Source organism: Pseudophryne corroboree, chromosome 7 (assembly GCF_028390025.1).
Source record: "Pseudophryne corroboree isolate aPseCor3 chromosome 7, aPseCor3.hap2, whole genome shotgun sequence".
Lineage (NCBI taxonomy): Eukaryota > Metazoa > Chordata > Amphibia > Anura > Myobatrachidae > Pseudophryne > Pseudophryne corroboree.
The window spans coordinates 122,585,402-122,609,473 of record NC_086450.1 but is presented as its reverse complement, the minus strand read 5'-3'; the positions used below and the strand labels follow the sequence as shown (position 1 = coordinate 122,609,473).

Below are 24,072 nucleotides of genomic sequence, written 5' to 3'. Positions count from 1 at the left end.
AACCCTAACCATAACCAACCATAACCCCATTCTAAACCTAACCTCAGCCTAAGCCTGACCCTAACGCTCATTTGTTCATACAGTAATTCTGTCTGAATATGTCAACATTCTGAATGACAACATAGTAGCTACAGTACATACCCTTTAACCAGTTTTATGTGAAATTCTTGGACAAATGGAGGGGGTGGAAGTGGGCCCAAACCAGTATCTTGGCTAAGGTTCCATGGTGTCGTAATAAGTCTCTGATCGGAAGTAAGGGGTTCTGATTGAAAGGAGGAACTGGAAAGTATTACGGCTAGCTAATTTGACAAATGCCACCATGTGGTTTTTAACTAACAACAATATATGGGGCTTACTGTAAGCGATTTGGCGGTACTATTTGAGCACCAAGTGATCAGGTATGACTTTTAAGGGCAGTTTAAAAGGTGGAAGAAGGTTGTTCTGAATAAAGCAGACTACACTTAAGATTAATAAAACTACTGAAAGAAATTCTGATTTTGTATCTATAGACACCATGTATCTATGGACACCAGGCATAGTGCGCACCCTGGTAATTAATAGTAAACCTAAACAGATTGCATACTACATGACCTATATCACTTTCACTGATAATCACCTCCACTATGTAATAGATTTGCATTGTTTGGATGGGTGTGGTATGAAAAGTCAACAATCAGAAAGTCAACCCAGACATTAGATCAACAAGCAATAAGTCGACATTCACAAATGTTGACATAGTTAAAATGTATTGTTACATATCGACACCATTATGTCGGCATTAAGGTTTTTTTTTTTATATTATAGCCTAACCCTTAACTTAACCCTAAACATAACAAAATAATGTACTGTTGACATTCCAGTGTCAGAATGTTAAGTTCCGACATTATGAACATGTTGACACTTTAACATTACAACATTTTTCTTGATGGCCGTATGTCCGTGTTGTCATTCTGACTGTCTACATTCAGAACATTTCATCCAGAGCCGTAACTAGGTGTGTGCGGAGGGGGCACCGCACATAGCGCTGCTGGGTAGGGGGCACTGTTGGCAGCACTTTTTACTGTATTAATTACTTTCATCTCCTGACCATCGCTGTCTACCAGCATCTCCTGACCGCCGCTGTCCCCTACCCCCACCCCTTCTGTTGCTAATACCTATACATTCATGGACTCAACTTGACATTTCTTTGTTATTCAGTTGCATGCACCTTAATTACATTTCAAGATGCTGGCATACTCGGGATTCGAACCCATTGCCTGTGGCATTGCAGTTAGACAATCTATTAATTGAGCTATCTGCCCTTGCATAGAAAGGTAGATAATTCTAAGCTAGAGACTTCTAACTATTTGAAGCTTACCTTGTACTTTGTGAAAAAAATTATCAGTATTGCAGCTGAGCAGATCTATGTAGTGTGTAGCTGCAAGGGATTGGATGTGTGGCTGCACACTACATAGGTCTGCTCAGTTGCAATGCTTATTATTTTTTTTTACAAAGTACCAGTAGCTTCATATTGTTAGAAATCTCATAGTTTTTATGCAGGATCAAAAGGCTCAATGGGTAGGGTGTTTGCTTAGAATTTAACAGGTTACAGGTTTTGAATCCCGGGTATGGAAGTATATTGAAATATGTTATTTAATAAAGGATATAGCAACTGAATAATAACGAACTCTCAAGTTACCGTATTTTTCGGACCATAAGACGCACTTTTTCTCCCCAAAAATGTGGGGGGAAAAGTATGTGCGTCTTATGGAGCGAATAAGACGTGTTTGTGGGTAGCGCCGGCGGCCGGCGGGTAGCGGCGGGTCCTGGATGCTGCTGCTGCGCCGTCATCAGCAGAGCGCCCGCATCTCAGCAGCAGAGCCGGCATCATGTGACTCCCCCGCTCCCCCCCCCACCTCCTCCCTCCTCAGGAGTGCACCGCGGGCAGCGTTAGCTGAGAGCCTGGACGCAGGGAACCACTGGTACTGTCAGTGTGTGTGTGTGTGTGTGTGTGTGTGTGTGTGTGTGTGTCTGTCTGTCTATGTGTATGCTGGCTCTGATGTGTGTGTGTCTCTGTATGCTGGCTCTGACAGAAGGCTGCACTGTACAGAATCCTTGTAGGAGTCTGAGAAATCACACAGAAATATCTCTTAGAGCTTGGTGAAAACTAGGGAGGCAGCGCAAGGATGATAAAGCAGAAATGGTTCAGAATATTTTTTTCCAGTTTTCCTACTCTAAAAACTAGGTGCGTCTTATGGTCAGGTGCGTCTTATGGTCCGAAAAATACGGTAAGTGCATGAATGTGGTATAAAGAGGAGTTGTGTCCAAATCTATTCTCTTGCAATGGTCTATAAATATGGGTGTATTATATAAATATATATATATATATCCAAAAAAAATGAATCAGATGGCGCTAATGCCCACTTCCTTACTTAACCAGCAATGCAATTGACCACATCAATGAATAAATAATATCAGTTTATTAAAAGCACATAATGCTAAAAGAGATGACCCTTTCACAAACACATGGCAATGATTAGTGTCAGATGATGAAGTGAAGGGTATATATTCTCTCTTCCACCCTGATGCGTTTCGTCCTTAACGCACTTCTTCAGAGGAATGATCAGTACAGCTATACGATCCAAAATTGACAATCATAGAAATCTTCAGGTCCTTAGACCATTTACCAGTACAGGTTTGTATGACAATTTTACAATTTTTTTTTAGGAGACCTCAGTCTTAATTCGTGAGGGTCTAATCATTAAAATAAAAAAAAGATTTTTGGATGTGGCTGTTACTTGTGTCTCTTTCCTGGTGGCTGCAGGTTCAAATTTAACAGACCCTGCATAAAAACTGAAAAGAGTCTGCAACCAGGTTCATTAACTAGCTGAATACCCTTAAAGGCGTATGCGTTTATGCTTGGTTTTACCATCCTACAACCATTCTGGGTGAATTATCCATCTCTATTAAAAGTTGGTCCTATATATATGGGCTATGGATGTTTTATATCCATGAAGGCCTTTGTTCCTTCCTTTTTTTGTGATACCATACAGAAACCCCTGATGAAGTCGTTCTGACGAAACGCGTTGGGTCGAATCCGTTACGGTCTCTTATCTAGTTCATTAATACACCCTACAGAATATACACCTATAAGGGTGAGGGTGTTCTTTAAAGGCTTGAACAGAAAACCTATTGACTGTATCTGGATGTTTTTCTTTTAAGAATGTTTATATGAATGTATGGAACCTTTTATCTGTAAAAAAAATGTTCATATGAATTTATGGAATTCTATATGTTTTTTAATAAAAACAAATTGGTATCATATCTAATTTAGGCCATTCTGGCCGTCTTTTTGTTCGGGTGTGTTCTCTGGTGTGAGGGTATACTTGCAGGTGATACCAGTTATAAGAATCCACACCGTGGAAGAACAGCTACTGGAAATACTAAAATCTGAGTGTTTTAAAGTTATACCAAGCGCAATTGGTTATTGTTTTTGTTTATGTTATTCTTTGAAAGTTCACTAACAGGGACTTTCTCCATATTGCTGCTGGTGGGTTGAGCGCGGGGTGGAAGACATTTTTTTGTATTTATATATATATATATATATATATATATATATATATATATAAATAATGTGCCTCATGTCCCTGTTGAAAAAAATTAAGGGGGGGGGGGGGGGGGCAATTCTTTCTCTGGCACAGGGCACTGAAAAAAAGTCTAGTTACGGCTCTCATGCTCTCATTCTGGTGTTGATGTTCTGAATGTCAACATTCTGACCGGATACTGTCTAGAGGCAAATATTTTCCTTTGGAAGATGTTCTGCCATAATCTAAAGTGAAGCAACATTGCCAAAAGTAGTAACATTGTACTCTATATGACCGTGATACATTGCATAACACATCCTCATTGGTTTGTTTTTACTCACTACTAAGAAAGAATGTGATTGTTGCCTTAATTGTAAAATGAACCACTGACACTTACCACTAGATTGCCGATGACCATCACCATCATGAACACCGTTAAACACATAGATTGTCCGGCCACCTCCATACAGTCCCACATTGTCTCAATCCATTCCCCGCACAGCACTCGGAAAACAATGAGGAAAGAGTGGAAGAAGTCATTCATGTGCCAGCGGGGAAGTTTACAATCATCTGGTGCAATTTTGCAGACACATTCCTTATAGCTTTTACCAAATAGCTGCATGCCGACCACAGCAAAGATAAACACGATGATGGCCAACACCAAGGTCAAGTTTCCCAATGCTCCCACGGAATTACCAATGATCTTGATCAACATGTTGAGGGTAGGCCATGATTTTGCCAACTTGAAGACACGGAGCTGAAAAACAAAACATTAACTACATATTACCATACACTTTTTTATGTTAGTGCATTAGTTATGATAAATTACTTTTAAATACAGATGTTTGGAAAGAACAGTTTGGTCCAGTGTTTGCTAATCACAGAAAAGACAAAAATGATATACTGTACAAAGCATTTTATTATGCTGCACAGGAAAATGCCTAGTCCATTTTACTAGTAATACATAATTATATTATATAAGACAATCCAGGATGCGGTCAAGATCCCGCCAGATGGAATCCCGGTGGTCGAAATACAGGCACCGGGATCCCGACCGGCACAATCCCAACATATTCTCCCTCTGTGGGTGTCCACGACACCCATAGAGGGAGAATAAATTAGTGTGCCGAGCGTAGCGAGGCACCGTGCCCGCAGTGTGGCGGGATTGTGCCAGTCGGGATCCCGGTGTCGGTATTCCGACTGCCGGGATCCCATCCGGCAGGATTTCGTACTGATCCCGACTCTCCACAGAAATAAAAATGCAATGCCCTGGCACAAATAAGGCATGGGTGGAATTGCTGTAATGCAGGGTTGTTAGTAGAAGTTTTGCTGTAGGGTTGCTGGTGGTGCTGGTGTTATTGCTGTTGTGCAGGGTTGCTGGTGGTGCTGGTGTTATGGCTGTTGTGCAGGGTTGCTGGTGGTGCTGGTGTTATTGCTGTAGTGCAGGGTTGCTGGTGATGTTGGTGTTATGGCTGTAGTGCAGGGTTGCTGGTGGTGCTGGTATTATTGCTGTTGTGCAGGGTTGCTGGTGGTGCTGGTATTATTGTTGTTGTGCAGGGTTGCTGGTGATACTGGTATTACTGCTGTAGTGCAGGGCTGCTGGTGATGCCGGTGTTATGGATGTAGTGCAGGGCTGCTGGTGGTGGTGGTATTATTGCTGTAGAGCAGGGTTGCTGGTGATACTGGTATTATTGCTGTAGTGCAGGGTTGCTGGTGAAGCTGGTATTATGGATGTAGTACAGGGTTGCTGGTGGTGGTGGTGGTGGTGGTGGTGGTATTATTGCTGTTGTCCAGGGTTGCTGGTGGTGCAGGTATTATTGCTGTAGTGCAGGGCTGCTGGTGGTGCAGGTATTGTTGCTGTTGTACAAGGCTGGTGTTGATATTATTGTTCTAGTGTGGGGGCGGTATTATTGCACTAGTTTAAGCGTGGTGGTTTTAGTAGTATTACTGCTCTAGTGTGGAGATGGTGGTATTTATGCTGCAGTGTGGGGATGGTGTGAGAATGATGGTGGTGGTTGTATCATTGCTGTAGTGTGGGCATGGTGGTGATATTATTGCTCAAATGTGCGGGTGGGGGCACTGCTATACGGTGGGGATGATAGTATTGGCGTAATGTGCAGGTAAGATGGCAATATTGCTGTAGTGTTTAGGAGGGGTGGTAGTACTGCTGTACGTATATGCCAATCCCAATCATTCTTTCTAGGTGTGTGTGTGTGTGTGTGTGTGTGTGTGTGTGTGTGTGTGTGTGTGTGTGTGTGTGTGTGTGTGTGTTTTACAGGTGGCCCATCAAAATTTTGCTACAATAAAATGCCCACAGATTTCAACTTACATTCCCGCCTGCTAGAATTGTCATGGTAAAATACAAATATGAGTGAACGAGTTTTAATACTAAATCCTAATATTGTTGCTGCAATTCTCTGATATTAGTTGCTTTGAAGTTTTGCTTAGACTTGTAATAACAAACTATTAGTATAGATTAGACTTGACAGTTCTAAAAATTGATATGATAACTCACATAAGCAAGCAATTGATAACTGATGGACGGGCCCAGGTCCACTGTCCGCTTCACTCCCCCCGAGCTTCCCCCCCCCCCCCCCCCCCCCCGGCACCACCACCACCATACCCACACACACCTTACCTGTCCACGGTTTCTGTCTATGGGAACCATTTATCAAAGAGTTATAAAATTAATTGTGAATGATAAAGCTCATTGAATATGATAAATGGTGCTCCAGTCAATCAGTCATTTTCCAAACACATGACAGTTAGGAGCTGATTGGCTGGGGCACCATTTTTCATTTGCAACGAGGTTTATCATTCCCAATGAGTTTTATTGCTCATGGACAAATGAGCCCCATGTCTCCCCAGTCCAGCACACCCTACTGTGTGCTGGGCTGCAGTGGAAGCAGGTAGGCTGCTGCCACTGAGCAGTAGCAGTTTCCTCTGACTGTGCGGGGTTGAGGCGGGGAGGAGGGGTGATTGCCAGCGGTGGCTGCTGCCCCAGGCTCAGCTCAGCCCCGTCAATCATCATTTAGCCCACCCCAGACTCCCATTGGCTGGTTTCACAGGTGTTGGCTGGTTTCACAGGTGTCTGGCAGCGGGCTAAATGACGACTGAGTAGTGTAATCCTGAGACCCATGCTGCTGCAGGTGCTGATCCCCGTGGAAGGAAGCAAGGACATATGCTACATACAACTTCACACATAAGTTCATACGTGCTGGCTATCTCCCACCTGCACACTTTGGTCATGTCTCCATCAGGGCCGGTTTTACCATTAGGCAGCTATAGGCAGCTGCCTAGGGGCGCCAGCCACTGGGGGTGCCACTGAGTCCACAAAACAAAAATTAAGGCTTTCTCTTTCAGTCATACCGCCCAACATGAACCATTTCAGGAGGATCAAAATGCTCTGTTGCAAGACTTCCTTCTTACTTTATGATTGTCGTCAACTGTGTTGAAACACCTTTCTTATCAATTAACTACTGTAGTTCTTCACAGGCAATGGCAATAATAAATTAAGAGGGAGGTCCAGCCCTGGCCAGGATTACTGATGACCAGGGCTGAAGCTACCAAGGTGTCAAGTCTCCGGAACTCTTCCAGCCTCCGGCACTGCACTCTCATTTATCAGTGCGGCAAAGTCAGCAGCAGTGGTATGTATGGGGGTAATGAGTGCTGGCAGGGTGAGTGTGTGTGGCAGTGACAAGCGGTCAGGTGAGGCAGAGCCTTCCCCGTCATACTATCGTATATGCCAATTTGGACTATATAAAGTATAGGAAAAATACAAAGAATATAGTTTTTGTATTATCCTAGTCACTTTTATAGTCTATACTCTTGAGTCAAAAGTCTATGTCAGGGGAGGCACCTGCCTTTTCCGTACAGCTCTGATCAAAACTCAGTAGATTTCCAGCAGTATATACTGCTGCACCTGCGTATAATGACAACATGAACACTTTGGTTTGTATATTGGCCCTCATTCCGAGTTGTTCGCTCGCTAGCTGCTTTTAGCAGCATTGCACACGCTAAGTCGCCGCCTACTGGGAGTGAATCTTAGCATAGTAAAATTGTGAACGAAAGATTAGCAGAATTGCGAATAGACACTTCTTAGCAGTTTCTGAGTAGCTCCACACTTACTCGGCATCTGCGATCAGTTCACTGCTTGTCGTTCCTGGTTTGACGTCACAAACACACCCAGCGTTCGTCCAGACACTCCTCCGTTTCTCCAGCCACTCCTGCGTTTTTCCCAGAAACAGTAGCGTTTTTTCGCACACACCCATAAAACGGCCTGTTTCCGCCCAGAAACACCCACTTCCTGTCAATCACACTCCGATCACCAGAACGAAGAAAAAACCTTGTAATGCCGTGAGTAAAATACCTAACTGCATAGAAAATTTACTTGGCGCAGTCGCAGTGCGGACATTGCGCATGCGCATTAGCGGCTAATCGCTCCGTTGCGAGAAAAAAATAACGAGCGAACAACTCGGAATGACCACCATTGTGTGTAAATCTGGCACTGGTACTAGCTAGTGCCTCCTGAGCCATTTACCTCACGGCACATCCCTGGTGTGTGGGTGGGTGTAAATGAGTGCTGTCAGGGTGTGTGTGTGGCATATTAGTTGGGGCATTTCTATATAGTATATTATGAATTCTGGACACTGCTGTGTAGAATATAAACTGGGGACACTGATATGTGGCATGCTATGAATTGGAGGGAGAGAGGGCGGTGGGTAAAACATTGCCTAGGGCGCCAAGAAACCATGCACCGGCCCTGGTCTCCTTACAGTAGGTCACATGCTCCCAGGACCTAATCCTGGCCATTCTCTCTACAGCCCCGACCACAAACCATGTTACAATGTGAGGTGTGTAAACACATTATTTTGTATGCATGGTAAATAATGGTTGATTTTTCATGTAGCCCACAAATGCAGGTCAGCTTTTTTTTTACATTGTTCCTTAGATTTCAGTTTGGCCGCACCTGCTCAAATCTCTATCTCTCTGCACATGTTACATCTCCCTAGGGTTACAAAGGCTCTGTGGCTGATTAAAACCAGGTGAAATGGAGTCTTGAAGTCAGCCAGCCACAGAACCTGTGTAATTAGTATGTGTCCGGAATTAAAGGGATGAGGTGGTAACCCTACATCTCCCCCAGCTTGCCCAAGTGCACAGTTACTTACTAATTTTTTCTCTACTCCCACCTAAGAATCAAGTCAGTGTGTTTGCTAAACCTTAATGGGGGAATTCATCTGGGTGCAAGCTTTTCACCACAACAAAAAACTTACGTTCAACGCACCCAAATTATGTATTTACCGCTGTTATGCGCGCTCCTGATACCCACTGTAGCCAATAAAAAAAAAGTGGTTACGAAGTTTTCAGTTTTAAAAACCCAATAATAATAATAAATAAAACTTAGTGGTGTAATAGGCCCTACACACTGGCCGACATCAGTCAAAGATATGAACGATCTCGTTCATAAATGAACGAGATACCGTTCATATCTTTGAGCAGAGGCAGAACTCTGGGAGGCAACGGAGTCATCTGCCGCCGGGCTCCTGCTCTGAAGGGGGCACCTCTCCTCCCATTCTGTGACACCATTGAATTAAGTTAATTGATTGCTGCCGCTGTCTTTTCAGTGGCCGACTTCCTCACTGGTCCCTGCACCTTACAAATCACACCCACTTTATTATACTGAATATACACATTTTACAAGTGTCATACCCAGGATTAGAAACCACAACCTATTACACTGGATGCGGTACCTTACTGATGAAGCTGTTTGCTCCTGTATAGGAAATATGAGAATTCTAACTATATGAAGATACTTCTCTGACAATTACACGTAACTTCATATAGTTAGAATTCTCATGCTTCCTCTTCAGGAGCAAATAACTCCATCAGTAAAGTGTCTGCTGTTAGTGTATCAGGTCATGGGTTCTAATCCTGGGTATGACTGCTAAGGAATGTGTGATTTAAAATAAAAGACAATTAAATGTATAAATACAGTATATAATTTTTTTTCAGAACACACACACACACACACACACACACACACACACACACACACATATACATACATACATACATACATATATTTATCTTAATATAGGAAATAGGGGGGCACCAATATTTATCTTGCCTCCGGGCGACTGTGACGAACTTACGCCACTGTCTTTGAGTGTGGAGGCTCCAGCGATAAACGATGCGGGGCCCCGTGCTCGTTCATCGCTGGTCCCCCGTCGGCTGTACATGCAGGCCAATATGGACGAGATCGTCCATATTTGCCTGCACGTCTACGGAGCCGGGTGACGGGGGGGAGGGGGGAGTGAAGAAACTTCACTCCCCCCGTCACTGCCCCTCCGCCGCCGGGTCGCCCGTCGGCCATATCCGTCGGGCAGCTCAGCGGCGGATCGGCCAATGTGTAGGGCCCTAAAGAGATACACCCACACATGCTCTTACACATACTCATACACACTTACACACACTCACATACTGCTGCTGCAGGAGACAGGCTCCTGATGCTGGATGAAGAAGACACCGCTTCGGAAGGTGAATAATTACTGTCTAATTAAGCTAATAGGAAACTTCCAATTGCATAATTACTCCAAAAGGGGGTGAGGATGGGTGCCGCAAGGGTGACATTACAAGCCCCGGTGATTTTTCTTAAAGATACCAATTTTAGCTATAATCCGACTTGTTCTGAAGGTGCGCGAAAAAAGATGTTGTGATTTCTATAGGCATTTTTTCTCTTCTAATTGAATAGCAAGACCCCGCAGTTGTGGGAAAAAAACCTCGCCGCTGAGTTTTTCTCCACTTTTAATTAAATTCCCCCCTAAGGATCCCAGTCTTCTGGTGCTAAGGCTGAGTGGCCAGATCACTTTTACCTTACACGAAATAATGAAATGGGAAAATTATCGCAGACATATTGTAGGCCGACTGCAGACATTTCCTGATCACAATTACCAACATGATCCAGAATGATCCCATTTATTTCTATCAAATTATAATCAGACACTGTGGCCCTTCTGTGCCTGATTACATGGGGTGAAATAGGACCAACTGTACAATGTAGCCAACATTATCACAGAGTGTAAAACCCGCAGAAGGATGCAACATAAACTGTTGCTGGAGATAGAGAAACCAAATCCCAGTGAAAGTGTTAAATGTCAATGTTATCATCACATCTTTATGTGCCAGGAGAGTCAGATTGGTGATTATACAATGTCTTGTAGAACTGCTGAGCGTCTGAATGTGATCTTTGCCTCATTATCTCTAGTAGCTCCCTGATGACTTGAAATGTTATACACAGTTTAGAGATATCTATATACTCTCTTTCTGTGATCTTCTTATGATAATGGGAATAAAAAGGGGGCACATTTACGGGCCATTGTCTGCTGTGCAGAAGGTTACACTGGGTCTTTCTTCCCAAAGATTTGATTTTCCGGCACCTATCAGGTCTCATCCCTGCCTTGTAATGTAGCACATTCTGAGCATGCCTGTGGAAAGCACATTTCTTGGTGCACTTTGGGGGTAATTCAGAGTTGATCATAGCAGCAAATTTGTAGCAGTTGGGCAAAACCATGTGCACTGCAGGTGTGGCAAATATAACGTGCAGAGAGAGTTAGATTTGGGTGGGTTATTTTGTTACTGTGCAGGGTAAATACTGCCAGCTTTATTTTTACACTGCAATTTAGATTTCAGTTTGAACACACCCCACCAAAATATAACTCTCTCTGCACATGTTATATCTGCCCCCCCCCCCCCCCCCTGCACTGCACAATTCAGACCTGATCGCTCGTTGGCTATTTTTTGCAGTGCTGCGATCAGATAGTCGCCGCTTATAGGGGAGTGTATGTTTGCTTTGCAAGTGTGCGATCGCATGTGCAGCCGAGCACTATAAAAAAGTTTTGTGCAGTTTCTGAGTAGCTCAGAACTTACTCAGCCGCTGCGATCACTTCAGCCTGTTCTGGCCCGGAATTGACGTCAGACACCCGCCCTGCAAACGCTTGGACACGCCTGCCTTTTTCCAAACACTCCCAGAAAATGGTCAGTTGACACCCACAAACGCCCTCTTCCTGTCAATCTCCTTGCAATCGGCTTTGTGAATGGATTCTTCGTTAAATCCATTGTTTATCAACGATCCGCTTTGCACCCGTACAACGCGCCTGCGCATTGCAGTGCAAACGTATGCGCAGTTCAGACCTGATCGCAGCGCAGCGAAAAAACCTACCGTGCGATCAGGTCTGAATGACCCCCATGGTTTTGCCCAACTTCTAACAAATTTGCTGCTGCGATCAACTCTGAATTAGGCCCATTGACCAATGTAAGAAAGAAGCCTCAAACACACAGAGGAACCACATGTAACAAAAAAAAATAATACCTGATGAAAATACCTGATGTTCACTTACACATACAGTATTATTAATTTAAGACATAAATTAAAACACCATGCAGTAAACACATAGGGCCTGATTTTCGGTACTTTGTGCATGTGCAGTACGGGTATAGCACTGCATCGTTGGATTCTCTACAGCTGCAGACTGTCAGTGACTGACAGTCTGCTGCCACTTTGGGTTGGGGAGATTGTCATTCAGTGACAGAGGAGTGTCACTGACGTTTTGGGGGAGTGAAGAGACCATGAACTTCGTCAAAAATGGAGATTTCATGGCCACTTTGTAGGAACTGCGGTAGCCGGCTTGCGGCAGCCAGTTGATGGCATCGAGTTGATTCCGAGCTGATCGCTCGCTAGCTACTTTTTGCAGCCATGCAAACGTATAGTCGGCGCCCATAGGGGAGTGTATTTTCGCTTTGCAAGAGTGCGACTGCATGTGCAGCAGAGCAGGACGAAAAAGTTTTTTGCCATTTCTGAGTAGCTCTGGACTTACTTAGCCCTTGCGATCACTTCAATCTATCCAGACCTGGAATTGACGTCAGACACCCGCCCTGCAAACGCCTGGACGCGCCTGCGTTTTCCCTACCACTCCCAGAAAATGGTCAGTTGACACCCATAAACGCCTTCTTCCTGTCAATCCCCTTGCGATCGGTTGTGCGAATGGATTCGTCGCTAGAAGCATTGCACAACAACGATGCTGTTTGTACCCGTACGATGCGCGTGCGCATTGCGGTGCATTCACATGCAGAGTAGTAATCTGATCGCTGTGCTGCAAAAAATGTCAGAGAGCGATCAACTCGGAATGAGGGCCATGGTTTGATGTCTCATTCTAGGGCGCAACACAGATCACTAATGCAAACAGGAGGTGTCTACTTACAGTATATCCGACACCTCCTCCTGCATTACCGTACTAGTGCATCAAGTAACCAGCAGCGATGCACCCTCCCACCACATCTGAATTATGCCCACTATGCAGTAGGGGCAAGATTTTAACAATGAAATGCATAAAGTGGGCATTAATAAAGTCAAAGGGGTGTATTCAATTAAGTCCGTTTTTTCGCTTAGACTAAAAAACTGCACTCTTCGCTGTTTTTTAAGGTAAATGGAGATTCGCCCTATTCAATAGCAGGGATGTTTTTTTGCTTAGGTGAAAAATTTGCCGGAGTGAAAAACATGTGGATCGGCGCATCCATGTGTTTTCAAACCTGAGCCAGTGAAAACACGGTCCGTTTTTGCCAATTTTGAGGCATTTTTCACCAATGCCTTTTTGCTAAAAAAAAAGGAAGTGAAAAGGTATTGGCGAAAATGCCTTAAAACGGGCGAAAATGGGCCGCAATTGAATATGCAGGGGGGTGAAATTGTCGGAGCTATCTGAATACCCCCCAAAGTCGGCTGTATTTTTTGGTAATGTTTTAATCACTTCCATCATGCAAAACAATTTACTGACAAATCCCAAAAACTAGGTACCGTTTGATTTTAGTGGTTTGATACCAAGACAGTGAAGTGGGCACAGACCCTATAATTTGCTAGGTGAATAACTACAGTAGGAACCCTTGTTATTCTCATAAAGACACACTGTCAGCCCACACTTTCTGCTGTTCATATAGTATCAATAAAAAGGTGTATTAAGTATTAACTTAAATAAACTGTTATCTATCAATATTTATTGTTACTTAAAACCTATTTATTCAAAAATATATATTGATGCAAATATTCATGCATTTATTTTACGATTTCAAGTTTGGTCACTGCACAAAATCTCTTTAACCATGTGAGCACAAGGTTTCTAGGGATCAGTATGAGATCCCAGCGGTCGGGATCTCGGCGGTTAGAAGACCGAAGCTTGGATCCCGACAGCCAGGAACCCGGCGGCGAGTGCAGTGTGTCCCTTCGCAGGCTTGCAGCACTTGCAACACTTCGGGCCCAGGGGCGACCTCTGCAGACAGAATATAAGGGGTATTTGTCAAAGCATGGAGAGAGAGAAAGTGCAGAGGTAAATTATCACCCAGTGTCTGTCATTTTACAGGCTGTGTTTGAAAAATGACAGGAGCTGAATGGTTGGTACATTAACTCTCTCTAAGCTTAATGCCCCTACATATATATATATATATATATATATATATATATATATATATATATATATATATAGTTGTATGATACAGTATCTCTTTGTGCAGACTATGAACAAAATCTGGGGGTTGTGCCAGTCACCACTTTGCCTCTTTCTGTCATATCTGCAATGGTTTCTGGGCTTTGCCATGTCTCTAATGGCATCACTCACCTTCCCTTATCACACATTCCTTTCCCTCTAGGCCACAACTGAAAATAATTAAATTGCAAGAGATTTATTACACCCATAGGCAAACGCAAGGGGGGATACCAGTTGACCGGAAACTACCATTCCCCACAGCTTGACCAGAGGCCACCACATGCAGTATAAAAGGCGGAATATAGCTGCTATAGGATGTAGTTATGTGACTGGCAGTCATGAGACCGACGATCACAATACCGACGCCTGCATCCCGGCCCCTGAAAATCCTGACAGTCGGCATGCCGACTAACAGGGATTATTCCCACTCGTGGGTGTGTACAACATCCATAGAGTCGGAATAGAACCTGTGGTGAGCGTAGCTATTAAGCCTGCAAAGGGCTTTGTTGCGCTCACACCCCCACCCCCCTTCTCCCCACCGGCATTCTACAGCTCGAGATCCCGGCATCGGTATGGTGACTCATACCAAACCCGCTGCTACACATGCCCACTGGTAGAAGATTTTCCTATCATGTCTGAAATGCGTGTGTGTCTGTGGATCTTAGTGCTAAATCATCGCACCAGGGAGAGAATCTGGTAAGTGACTTACTGAGATCACTGGGCCTGCATGTGTCTGAAGTACTGTATATATAACCTGCACTTTGTATCATACTTGCCTACCTGACCCTCTCCATGAGGGAGAAAATGCTCTGTTCCTGGACTTTCCTGGTAATGTATGATTGCCATCACCTGTGGTGAAACACCTTTCTTATCAATTACCTAGCTCACCACAGGTGATGGCAATCATACATTACCAGGAAAGTCCAGGAACAGAGCATTTTCTCCCTCATGGAGAGGGTCAGGTAGGCAAGTATGCTTTGTATGGGGCAGACTATAGCTTGTTACATGCTAATTAGGCATCATTCATGGGATAGCGACAATAGCTCTAAAAGGAAACATTCGGAAACCCCCTCCAGAAATCCTGCGTTTTCCCCTTGCACCTTAATAAGACTGTCATGAGAACTTTAGGAGAAGACAAAGTGGTTATTGCCAAGAAAAAAACAATAATGGCACCTCTCCTGAACCAAGTAACTAGCAATAACAGAAAATGTGGCATTAGTAATATAACATGACTATTGTATACATTCAGTCTAGAGATGAGCGCCTGAAATTTTTCGGGTTTTGTGTTTTGGTTTTGGGTTCGGTTCCGCGGCCGTGTTTTGGGTTCGAACGCGTTTTGGCAAAACCTCACCGAATTTTTTTTGTCGGATTCGGGTGTGTTTTGGATTCGGGTGTTTTTTTCAAAAAACACTAAAAAACAGCTTAAATCATAGAATTTGGGGGTCATTTTGATCCCAAAGTATTATTAACCTCAAAAACCATAATTTACACTCATTTTCAGTCTATTCTGAATACCTCACACCTCACAATATTATTTTTAGTCCTAAAATTTGCACCGAGGTCGCTGTGTGAGTAAGATAAGCGACCCTAGTGGCCGACACAAACACCGGGCCCATCTAGGAGTGGCACTGCAGTGTCACGCAGGATGTCCCTTCCAAAAAACCCTCCCCAAACAGCACATGACGCAAAGAAAAAAAGAGGCGCAATGAGGTAGCTGTGTGAGTAAGATTAGCGACCCTAGTGGCCGACACAAACACCGGGCCCATCTAGGAGTGGCACTGCAGTGTCACGCAGGATGGCCCTTCCAAAAAACCCTCCCCAAACAGCACATGACGCAAAGAAAAAAAGAGGCGCAATGAGGTAGCTGTGTGAGTAAGATTAGCGACCCTAGTGGCCGACACAAACACCGGGCCCATCTAGGAGTGGCACTGCAGTGTCACGCAGGATGTCCCTTCCAAAAAACCCTCCCCAAACAGCACATGACGCAAAGAAAAAAAGAGGCGCAATGAGGTAGCTGACTGTGTGAGTAAGATTAGCGACCCTAGTGGCCGACACAAACACCGGGCCCATCTAGGAGTGGCACTGCAGTGTCACGCAGGATGTCCCTTCCAAAAAACCCTCCCCAATCAGCACATGATGCAAAGAAAAAGAAAAGAAAAAAGAGGTGCAAGATGGAATTGTCCTTGGGCCCTCCCACCCACCCTTATGTTGTATAAACAAAACAGGACATGCACACTTTAACCAACCCATCATTTCAGTGACAGGGTCTGCCACACGACTGTGACTGATATGACGGGTTGGTTTGGACCCCCCCCAAAAAAGAAGCAATTAATCTCTCCTTGCACAAACTGGCTCTACAGAGGCAAGATGTCCACCTCATCTTCACCCTCCGATATATCACCGTGTACATCCCCCTCCTCACAGATTATCAATTCGTCCCCACTGGAATCCACCATCTCAGCTCCCTGTGTACTTTGTGGAGGCAATTGCTGCTGGTCAATGTCTCCGCGGAGGAATTGATTATAATTCATTTTAATGAACATCATCTTCTCCACATTTTCTGGATGTAACCTCGTACGCCGATTGCTGACAAGGTGAGCGGCGGCACTAAACACTCTTTCGGAGTACACACTTGTGGGAGGGCAACTTAGGTAGAATAAAGCCAGTTTGTGCAAGGGCCTCCAAATTGCCTCTTTTTCCTGCCAGTATAAGTACGGACTGTGTGACGTGCCTACTTGGATGCGGTCACTCATATAATCCTCCACCATTCTATCAATGTTGAGAGAATCATATGCAGTGACAGTAGACGACATGTCCGTAATCGTTGTCAGGTCCTTCAGTCCGGACCAGATGTCAGCATCAGCAGTCGCTCCAGACTGCCCTGCATCACCGCCAGCGGGTGGGCTCGGAATTCTGAGCCTTTTCCTCGCACCCCCAGTTGCGGGAGAATGTGAAGGAGGAGATGTTGACAGGTCGCGTTCCGCTTGACTTGACAATTTTGTCACCAGCAGGTCTTTGCACCCCAGCAGACTTGTGTCTGCCGGAAAGAGAGATCCAAGGTAGGCTTTAAATCTAGGATCGAGCACGGTGGCCAAAATGTAGTGCTCTGATTTCAACAGATTGACCACCCGTGAATCCTTGTTAAGCGAATTAAGGGCTGCATCCACAAGTCCCACATGCCTAGCGGAATCGCTCCCTTTTAGCTCCTTCTTCAATGCCTCCAGCTTCTTCTGCAAAAGCCTGATGAGGGGAATGACCTGACTCAGGCTGGCAGTGTCTGAACTGACTTCACGTGTGGCAAGTTCAAAGGGCATCAGAACCTTGCACAACGTTGAAATCATTCTCCACTGCACTTGAGACAGGTGCATTCCACCTCCTATATCGTGCTCAATTGTATAGGCTTGAATGGCCTTTTGCTGCTCCTCCAACCTCTGAAGCATATAGAGGGTTGAATTCCACCTCGTTACCACTTCTTGCTTCAGATGATGGCAGGGCAGGTTCAGTAGTTTTTGGTGGTGCTCCAGTCTTCTGTACGTGGTGCCTGTACGCCGAAAGTGTCCCGCAATTTTTCTGGCCACCGACAGCATCTCTTGCACGCCCCTGTCGTTTTTAAAAAAATTCTGCACCACCAAATTCAAGGTATGTGCAAAACATGGGACGTGCTGGAATTTGCCCATATTTAATGCACACACAATATTGCTGGCGTTGTCCGATGCCACAAATCCACAGGAGAGTCCAATTGGGGTAAGCCATTCCGCGATGATCTTCCTCAGTTGCCGTAAGAGGTTTTCAGCTGTGTGCGTATTCTGGAAACCGGTGATACAAAGCGTAGCCTGCCTAGGAAAGAGTTGGCGTTTGCGAGATGCTGCTACTGGTGCCGCCGCTGCTGTTCTTGCGGCGGGAGTCCATACATCTACCCAGTGGGCTGTCACAGTCATATAGTCCTGACCCTGCCCTGCTCCACTTGTCCACATGTCCGTGGTTAAGTGGACATTGGGTACAGCTGCATTTTTTAGGACACTGGTGACTCTTTTTCTGAGGTCTGTGTACATTTTCGGTATCGCCTGCCTAGAGAAATGGAACCTAGATGGTATTTGGTACCGGGGACACAGTACCTCCAACAAGTCTCTAGTTGGCTCTGCAGTAATGATGGATACCGGAACCACGTTTCTCACCACCCAGGATGCCAAGGCCTCAGTTATCCGCTTTGCAGTAGGATGACTGCTGTGATATTTCATCTTCCTCGCAAAGGACTGTTGAACAGTCAATTGCTTACTGGAAGTAGTACAAGTGGGCTTACGACTTCCCCTCTGGGATGACCATCGACTCCCAGCGGCAACAACAGCAGCGCCAGCAGCAGTAGGCGTTACACGCAAGGATGCATCGGAGGAATCCCAGGCAGGAGAGGACTCGTCAGAATTGCCAGTGACATGGCCTGCAGGACTATTGGCATTCCTGGGGAAGGAGGAAATTGACACTGAGGGAGTTGGTGGGGTGGTTTGCGTGAGCTTGGTTACAAGAGGAAGGGATTTACTGGTCAGTGGACTGCTTCCGCTGTCACCCAAAGTTTTTGAACTTGTCACTGACTTATTATGAATGCGCTGCAGGTGACGTATAAGGAAGGATGTTCCGAGGTGGTTAACGTCCTTACCCCTACTTATTACAGCTTGACAAAGGGAACACACGGCTTGACACCTGTTGTCCGCATTTCTGGTGAAATACCTCCACACCGAAGAGCTGATTTTTTTGGTATTTTCACCTGGCATGTCAACGGCCATATTCCTCCCACGGACAACAGGTGTCTCCCCGGGTGCCTGACTTAAACAAACCACCTCACCATCAGAATCCTCCTGGTCAATTTCCTCCCCAGCGCCAGCAACACCCATATCCTCCTCATCCTGGTGTACTTCAACACTGACATCTTCAATCTGACTATCAGGAACTGGACTGCGGGTGCTCCTTCCAGCACTTGCAGGGGGCGTGCAAATGGTGGAAGGCGCATGCTCTTCACGTCCAGTGTTGGGAAGGTCAGGCATCGCAACCGACACAATTGGACTCTCCTTGTGGATTTGGGATTTCGAAGAATGCACAGTTCTTTGCTGTGCTGCTTTTGCCAGCTTGAGTCTTTTCATTTTTCTAGCGAGAGGCTGAGTGCTTCCATCCTCATGTGAAGCTGAACCACTAGCCATGAACATAGGCCAGGGCCTCAGCCGTTCCTTGCCACTCCGTGTGGTAAATGGCATATTGGCAAGTTTACGCTTCTCCGACGACAATTTTATTTTAGGTTTTGGAGTCCTTTTTTTACTGATATTTGGTGTTTTGGATTTGACATGCTCTGTACTATGACATTGGGCATCGGCCTTGGCAGACGACGTTGCTGGCATTTCATCGTCTCGGCCATGACTAGTGGCAGCAGCTTCAGCACGAGGTGGAAGTGGATCTTGATCTTTCCCTAATTTTGGAACCTCAACATTTTTGTTCTCCATATTTTAATAGGCACAACTAAAAGGCACCTCAGGTAAACAATGGAGATGGATGGATTGGATACTAGTATACAATTATGGACGGGCTGCCGAGTGCCGACACAGAGGTAGCCACAGCCGTGAACTACCGCACTGTACTGTGTCTGCTGCTAATATATAGACTGGTTGATAAAGAGATAGTATACTCGTAACTAGTATGTATGTATAAAGAAAGAAAAAAAAACCACGGTTAGGTGGTATATACAATTATGGACGGGCTGCCGAGTGCCGACACAGAGGTAGCCACAGCCGTGAACTACCGCACTGTACTGTGTCTGCTGCTAATATAGACTGGTTGATAAAGAGATAGTATACTCGTAACTAGTATGTATGTATAAAGAAAGAAAAAAAAACCACGGTTAGGTGGTATATACAATTATGGACGGGCTGCCGAGTGCCGACACAGAGGTAGCCACAGCCGTGAACTACCGCACTGTACTGTGTCTGCTGCTAATATATAGACTGGTTGATAAAGAGATAGTATACTCGTAACTAGTATGTATGTATAAAGAAAGAAAAAAAAACCACGGTTAGGTGGTATATACAATTATGGACGGGCTGCCGAGTGCCGACACAGAGGTAGCCACAGCCGTGAACTACCGCACTGTACTGTGTCTGCTGCTAATATAGACTGGTTGATAAAGAGATAGTATACTCGTAACTAGTATGTATGTATAAAGAAAGAAAAAAAAACCACGGTTAGGTGGTATATACAATTATGGACGGGCTGCCGAGTGCCGACACAGAGGTAGCCACAGCCGTGAACTACCGCACTGTACTGTGTCTGCTGCTAATATATAGACTGGTTGATAAAGAGATAGTATACTCGTAACTAGTATGTATGTATAAAGAAAGAAAAAAAAACCACGGTTAGGTGGTATATACAATTATGGACGGGCTGCCGAGTGCCGACACAGAGGTAGCCACAGCCGTGAACTACCGCACTGTACTGTGTCTGCTGCTAATATATAGACTGGTTGATAAAGAGATAGTATACTCGTAACTAGTATGTATGTATAAAGAAAGAAAAAAAAACCACGGTTAGGTGGTATATACAATTATGGACGGGCTGCCGAGTGCCGACACAGAGGTAGCCACAGCCGTGAACTGCCGCACTGTACTGTGTCTGCTGCTAATATAGACTGGTTGATAAAGAGATAGTATACTCGTAACTAGTATGTATGTATAAAGAAAGAAAAAAAAACCACGGTTAGGTGGTATATACAATTATGGACGGGCTGCCGAGTGCCGACACAGAGGTAGCCACAGCCGTGAACTACCGCACTGTACTGTGTCTGCTGCTAATATAGACTGGTTGATAAAGAGATAGTATACTCGTAACTAGTATGACTATAAAGAAAGAAAAAAAAAACACGGTTAGGTGGTATATACAATTATGGACGGGCTGCCGAGTGCCGACACAGAGGTAGCCACAGCCGTGAACTACCGCACTGTACTGTGTCTGCTGCTAATATATAGACTGGTTGATAAAGAGATAGTATACTCGTAACTAGTATGTATGTATAAAGAAAGAAAAAAAAACCACGGTTAGGTGGTATATACAATTATGGACGGGCTGCCGAGTGCCGACACAGAGGTAGCCACAGCCGTGAACTACCGCACTGTACTGTGTCTGCTGCTAATATAGACTGGTTGATAAAGAGATAGTATACTCGTAACTAGTATGACTATAAAGAAAGAAAAAAAAACCACGGTTAGGTGGTATATACAATTATGGACGGGCTGCCGAGTGCCGACACAGAGGTAGCCACAGCCGTGAACTACCGCACTGTACTGTGTCTGCTGCTAATATATAGACTGGTTGATAAAGAGATAGTATACTCGTAACTAGTATGTATGTATAAAGAATGAAAAAAAAAACACGGTTAGGTGGTATATACAATTATGGACGGGCTGCCGAGTGCCGACACAGAGGTAGCCACAGCCGTGAACTACCGCACTGTACTGTGTCTGCTGCTAATATAGACTGGTTGATAAAGAGATAGTATACTACTAATATTATATATACTGGTGGTCAGGTCACTGGTCACTAGTCACACTGGCAGTGGCACTCCTGCAGCAAAAGTGTGCACTGTTTAATTTTAATATAATATTATGTACTCCTGGCTCCTGCTATAACCTATAACTGGCACTGCAGTAGTGCTCCCCAGTCTCCCCCACAATTATAAGCTGTGTGAGCTGAGCAGTCAGACAGATATATAATATATATAGATGATGCAGCACACTGGCCTGAGCCTGAGCAGTGCACACAGATATGGTATGTGACTGACTGAGTCACTGTGTGTATCGCTTTTTTCAGGCAGAGAACGGATATATTAAATAAACTGCACTGTGTGTCTGGTGGTCACTCACTATATAATATATTATGTACTCCTGGCTCCTGCTATAACCTATAACTGGCACTGCAGTAGTGCTCCCCAGTCTCCCCCACAATTATAAGCTGTGTGAGCTGAGCAGTCAGACAGATATATATAATATTATATATAGATAATAGATGATGCAGCACACTGGCCTGAGCCTGAGCAGTGCACACAGATATGGTATGTCACTGTCACTGTGAGTCACTGTGTGCTGTGTATCGCTTTTTTCAGGCAGAGAACGGATTATAAAGTAAACTGCACTGTCCTCACTAGTAAACTCTCTCCACTCAGTCTCTACACTTCTACAGTAACAGTACTCCTCCTAGTCAGCTCCAGTAAATCTCTCTCAGTCTCTTATAATCTAAATGGAGAGGACGCCAGCCACGTCCTCTCCCTATCAATCTCAATGCACGTGTGAAAATGGCGGCGACGCGCGGCTCCTTATATAGAATCCGAGTCTCGCGATAGAATCCGAGCCTCGCGAGAATCCGACAGCGTCATGATGACGTTCGGGCGCGCTCGGGTTAACCGAGCAAGGCGGGAAGATCCGAGTCGCTCGGACCCGTGAAAAAAAACATGAAGTTCTGGCGGGTTCGGATTCAGAGAAACCGAACCCGCTCATCTCTAATTCAGTCCTCTATTTACATTTCCAAAATACACAGTGAAACAGAAAAAAAAAGTTTGACAACAATTTAAAAGAAAACCTAAGATCTACTGTGTATATAAAACCATTAAGGTATGTCTGCAAAATCAAATAAAGATCTCTTATTATGAGCTTTTACAGTACTGTATGTGTGTGCACTAAAGCAACAATGAAAGGGACTCTGGGGATTATAAAGGTTGTATCACTTCTGCAATCCCCTGTGTAGTTTCCCAATAATGTGCATTGCAGAATGAGTCCTGCAATCGCATCGTAGTAATATGAGCACCTCTGCCTGATTGACAGGCAGAGCACGTTCGGGGAAAGGGATGGGCCCCCCTCTTCCGGGAGTGGCGAGGCCACGGACTACATCACATGAGTAAGCTGTCACAATTTTTTTATCCCAGGTTGCGACGCGGTCGCAACGCTGTGATCACAAATGCAGGAAAGAGGTGTGTATACACCTCCTACTGCATTTGCATTGCTATGGATTGTATTTGCAAATCTTCTGTGAGCAGCTTTGCAATTGCAATCCATGCTGCATGAGGGCCAATGTTGTATTTTTATGTTTAACTGCAATCATTTATTCTGGATCTGTCTTCAAACAACATCACATGACTTAGCAGTAAGGACATTTGTGCATAAATCATAACAGTTATAAGAGTCCATGCTTCCACAATATTACTTTTATTGATTTGTATATATAACTGTGCACTTACCAATCTGAAGGATCGTAGAACTGATAATCCTTCTACATCTGAAAGGCCAAGTTCCATCAAGCTGAGACTAACAATAATACTATCAAATATATTCCAGCCCACTTGGAAATAGTAATACGGATCGAGAGCAATCAGTTTGAACACCATCTCTGCTGTAAAAATACCCGTAAAGACCTAAAGGAGAAGATGATATGTAATTACATATATTTCCAACATTTATCAATATATGGACAATTAATAAGGATACCCCAAGTCATACATTTTTTTATTCCCTAAATATTTGTCCTAACATCTAAAGCAAATATCAAAACATGAAGAACAATAAGTACAATAAGAATATGGAGCTGTCCAGGTTTCAGAATTTGGAGTTTTTGGGTAGTCACGCATATCACAGCTTTAAAGTATAAAACCTGCCTTTGGCCAGAAATGTATTGTATTAAAGAACAAAGACACGAGGGACCAATCTCACTACAGATCTTATGGAAATACATGTGAGGTATGCAGGGACATGATTGGCCATCTGGATAGTTGTTCCAAAGTGGAGGGGTCAAATTGGGAGATATTTTGAGACAAGTGAAGAGGTATATGTTGGTGCAGTCTTGCTGATGACCTTGCAAGTAGAAGCACAACATTTTATATTGTATTTAGGAAATACAGGCAATCAAAGTAGAGGCCTGTACAAACTAGTCGATAAAGTAAATGACGTTGCTCATTTTGA

At 44.4% G+C, this 24,072-nt stretch overlaps 1 protein-coding gene across 6 annotated transcripts in view; it reads right to left on the bottom strand.

Annotated features, from left to right (window-relative positions):
• Positions 1-24,072, bottom strand: part of LOC134944764 (sodium channel protein type 2 subunit alpha-like) — a 419,840-nt gene that overhangs the window by 179,587 nt on the left and 216,181 nt on the right. For all 6 annotated transcript variants that reach the window (XM_063933615.1, XM_063933612.1, XM_063933610.1 and 3 more), the window contains 2 exons: positions 23,355-23,528; positions 3,961-4,320 (listed from right to left, as the gene is read on the bottom strand). In XM_063933615.1, the coding sequence (XP_063789685.1) occupies positions 3,961-4,320; positions 23,355-23,528 (534 nt within the window). The remainder of the gene's footprint in view (positions 1-3,960; positions 4,321-23,354; positions 23,529-24,072) is intronic.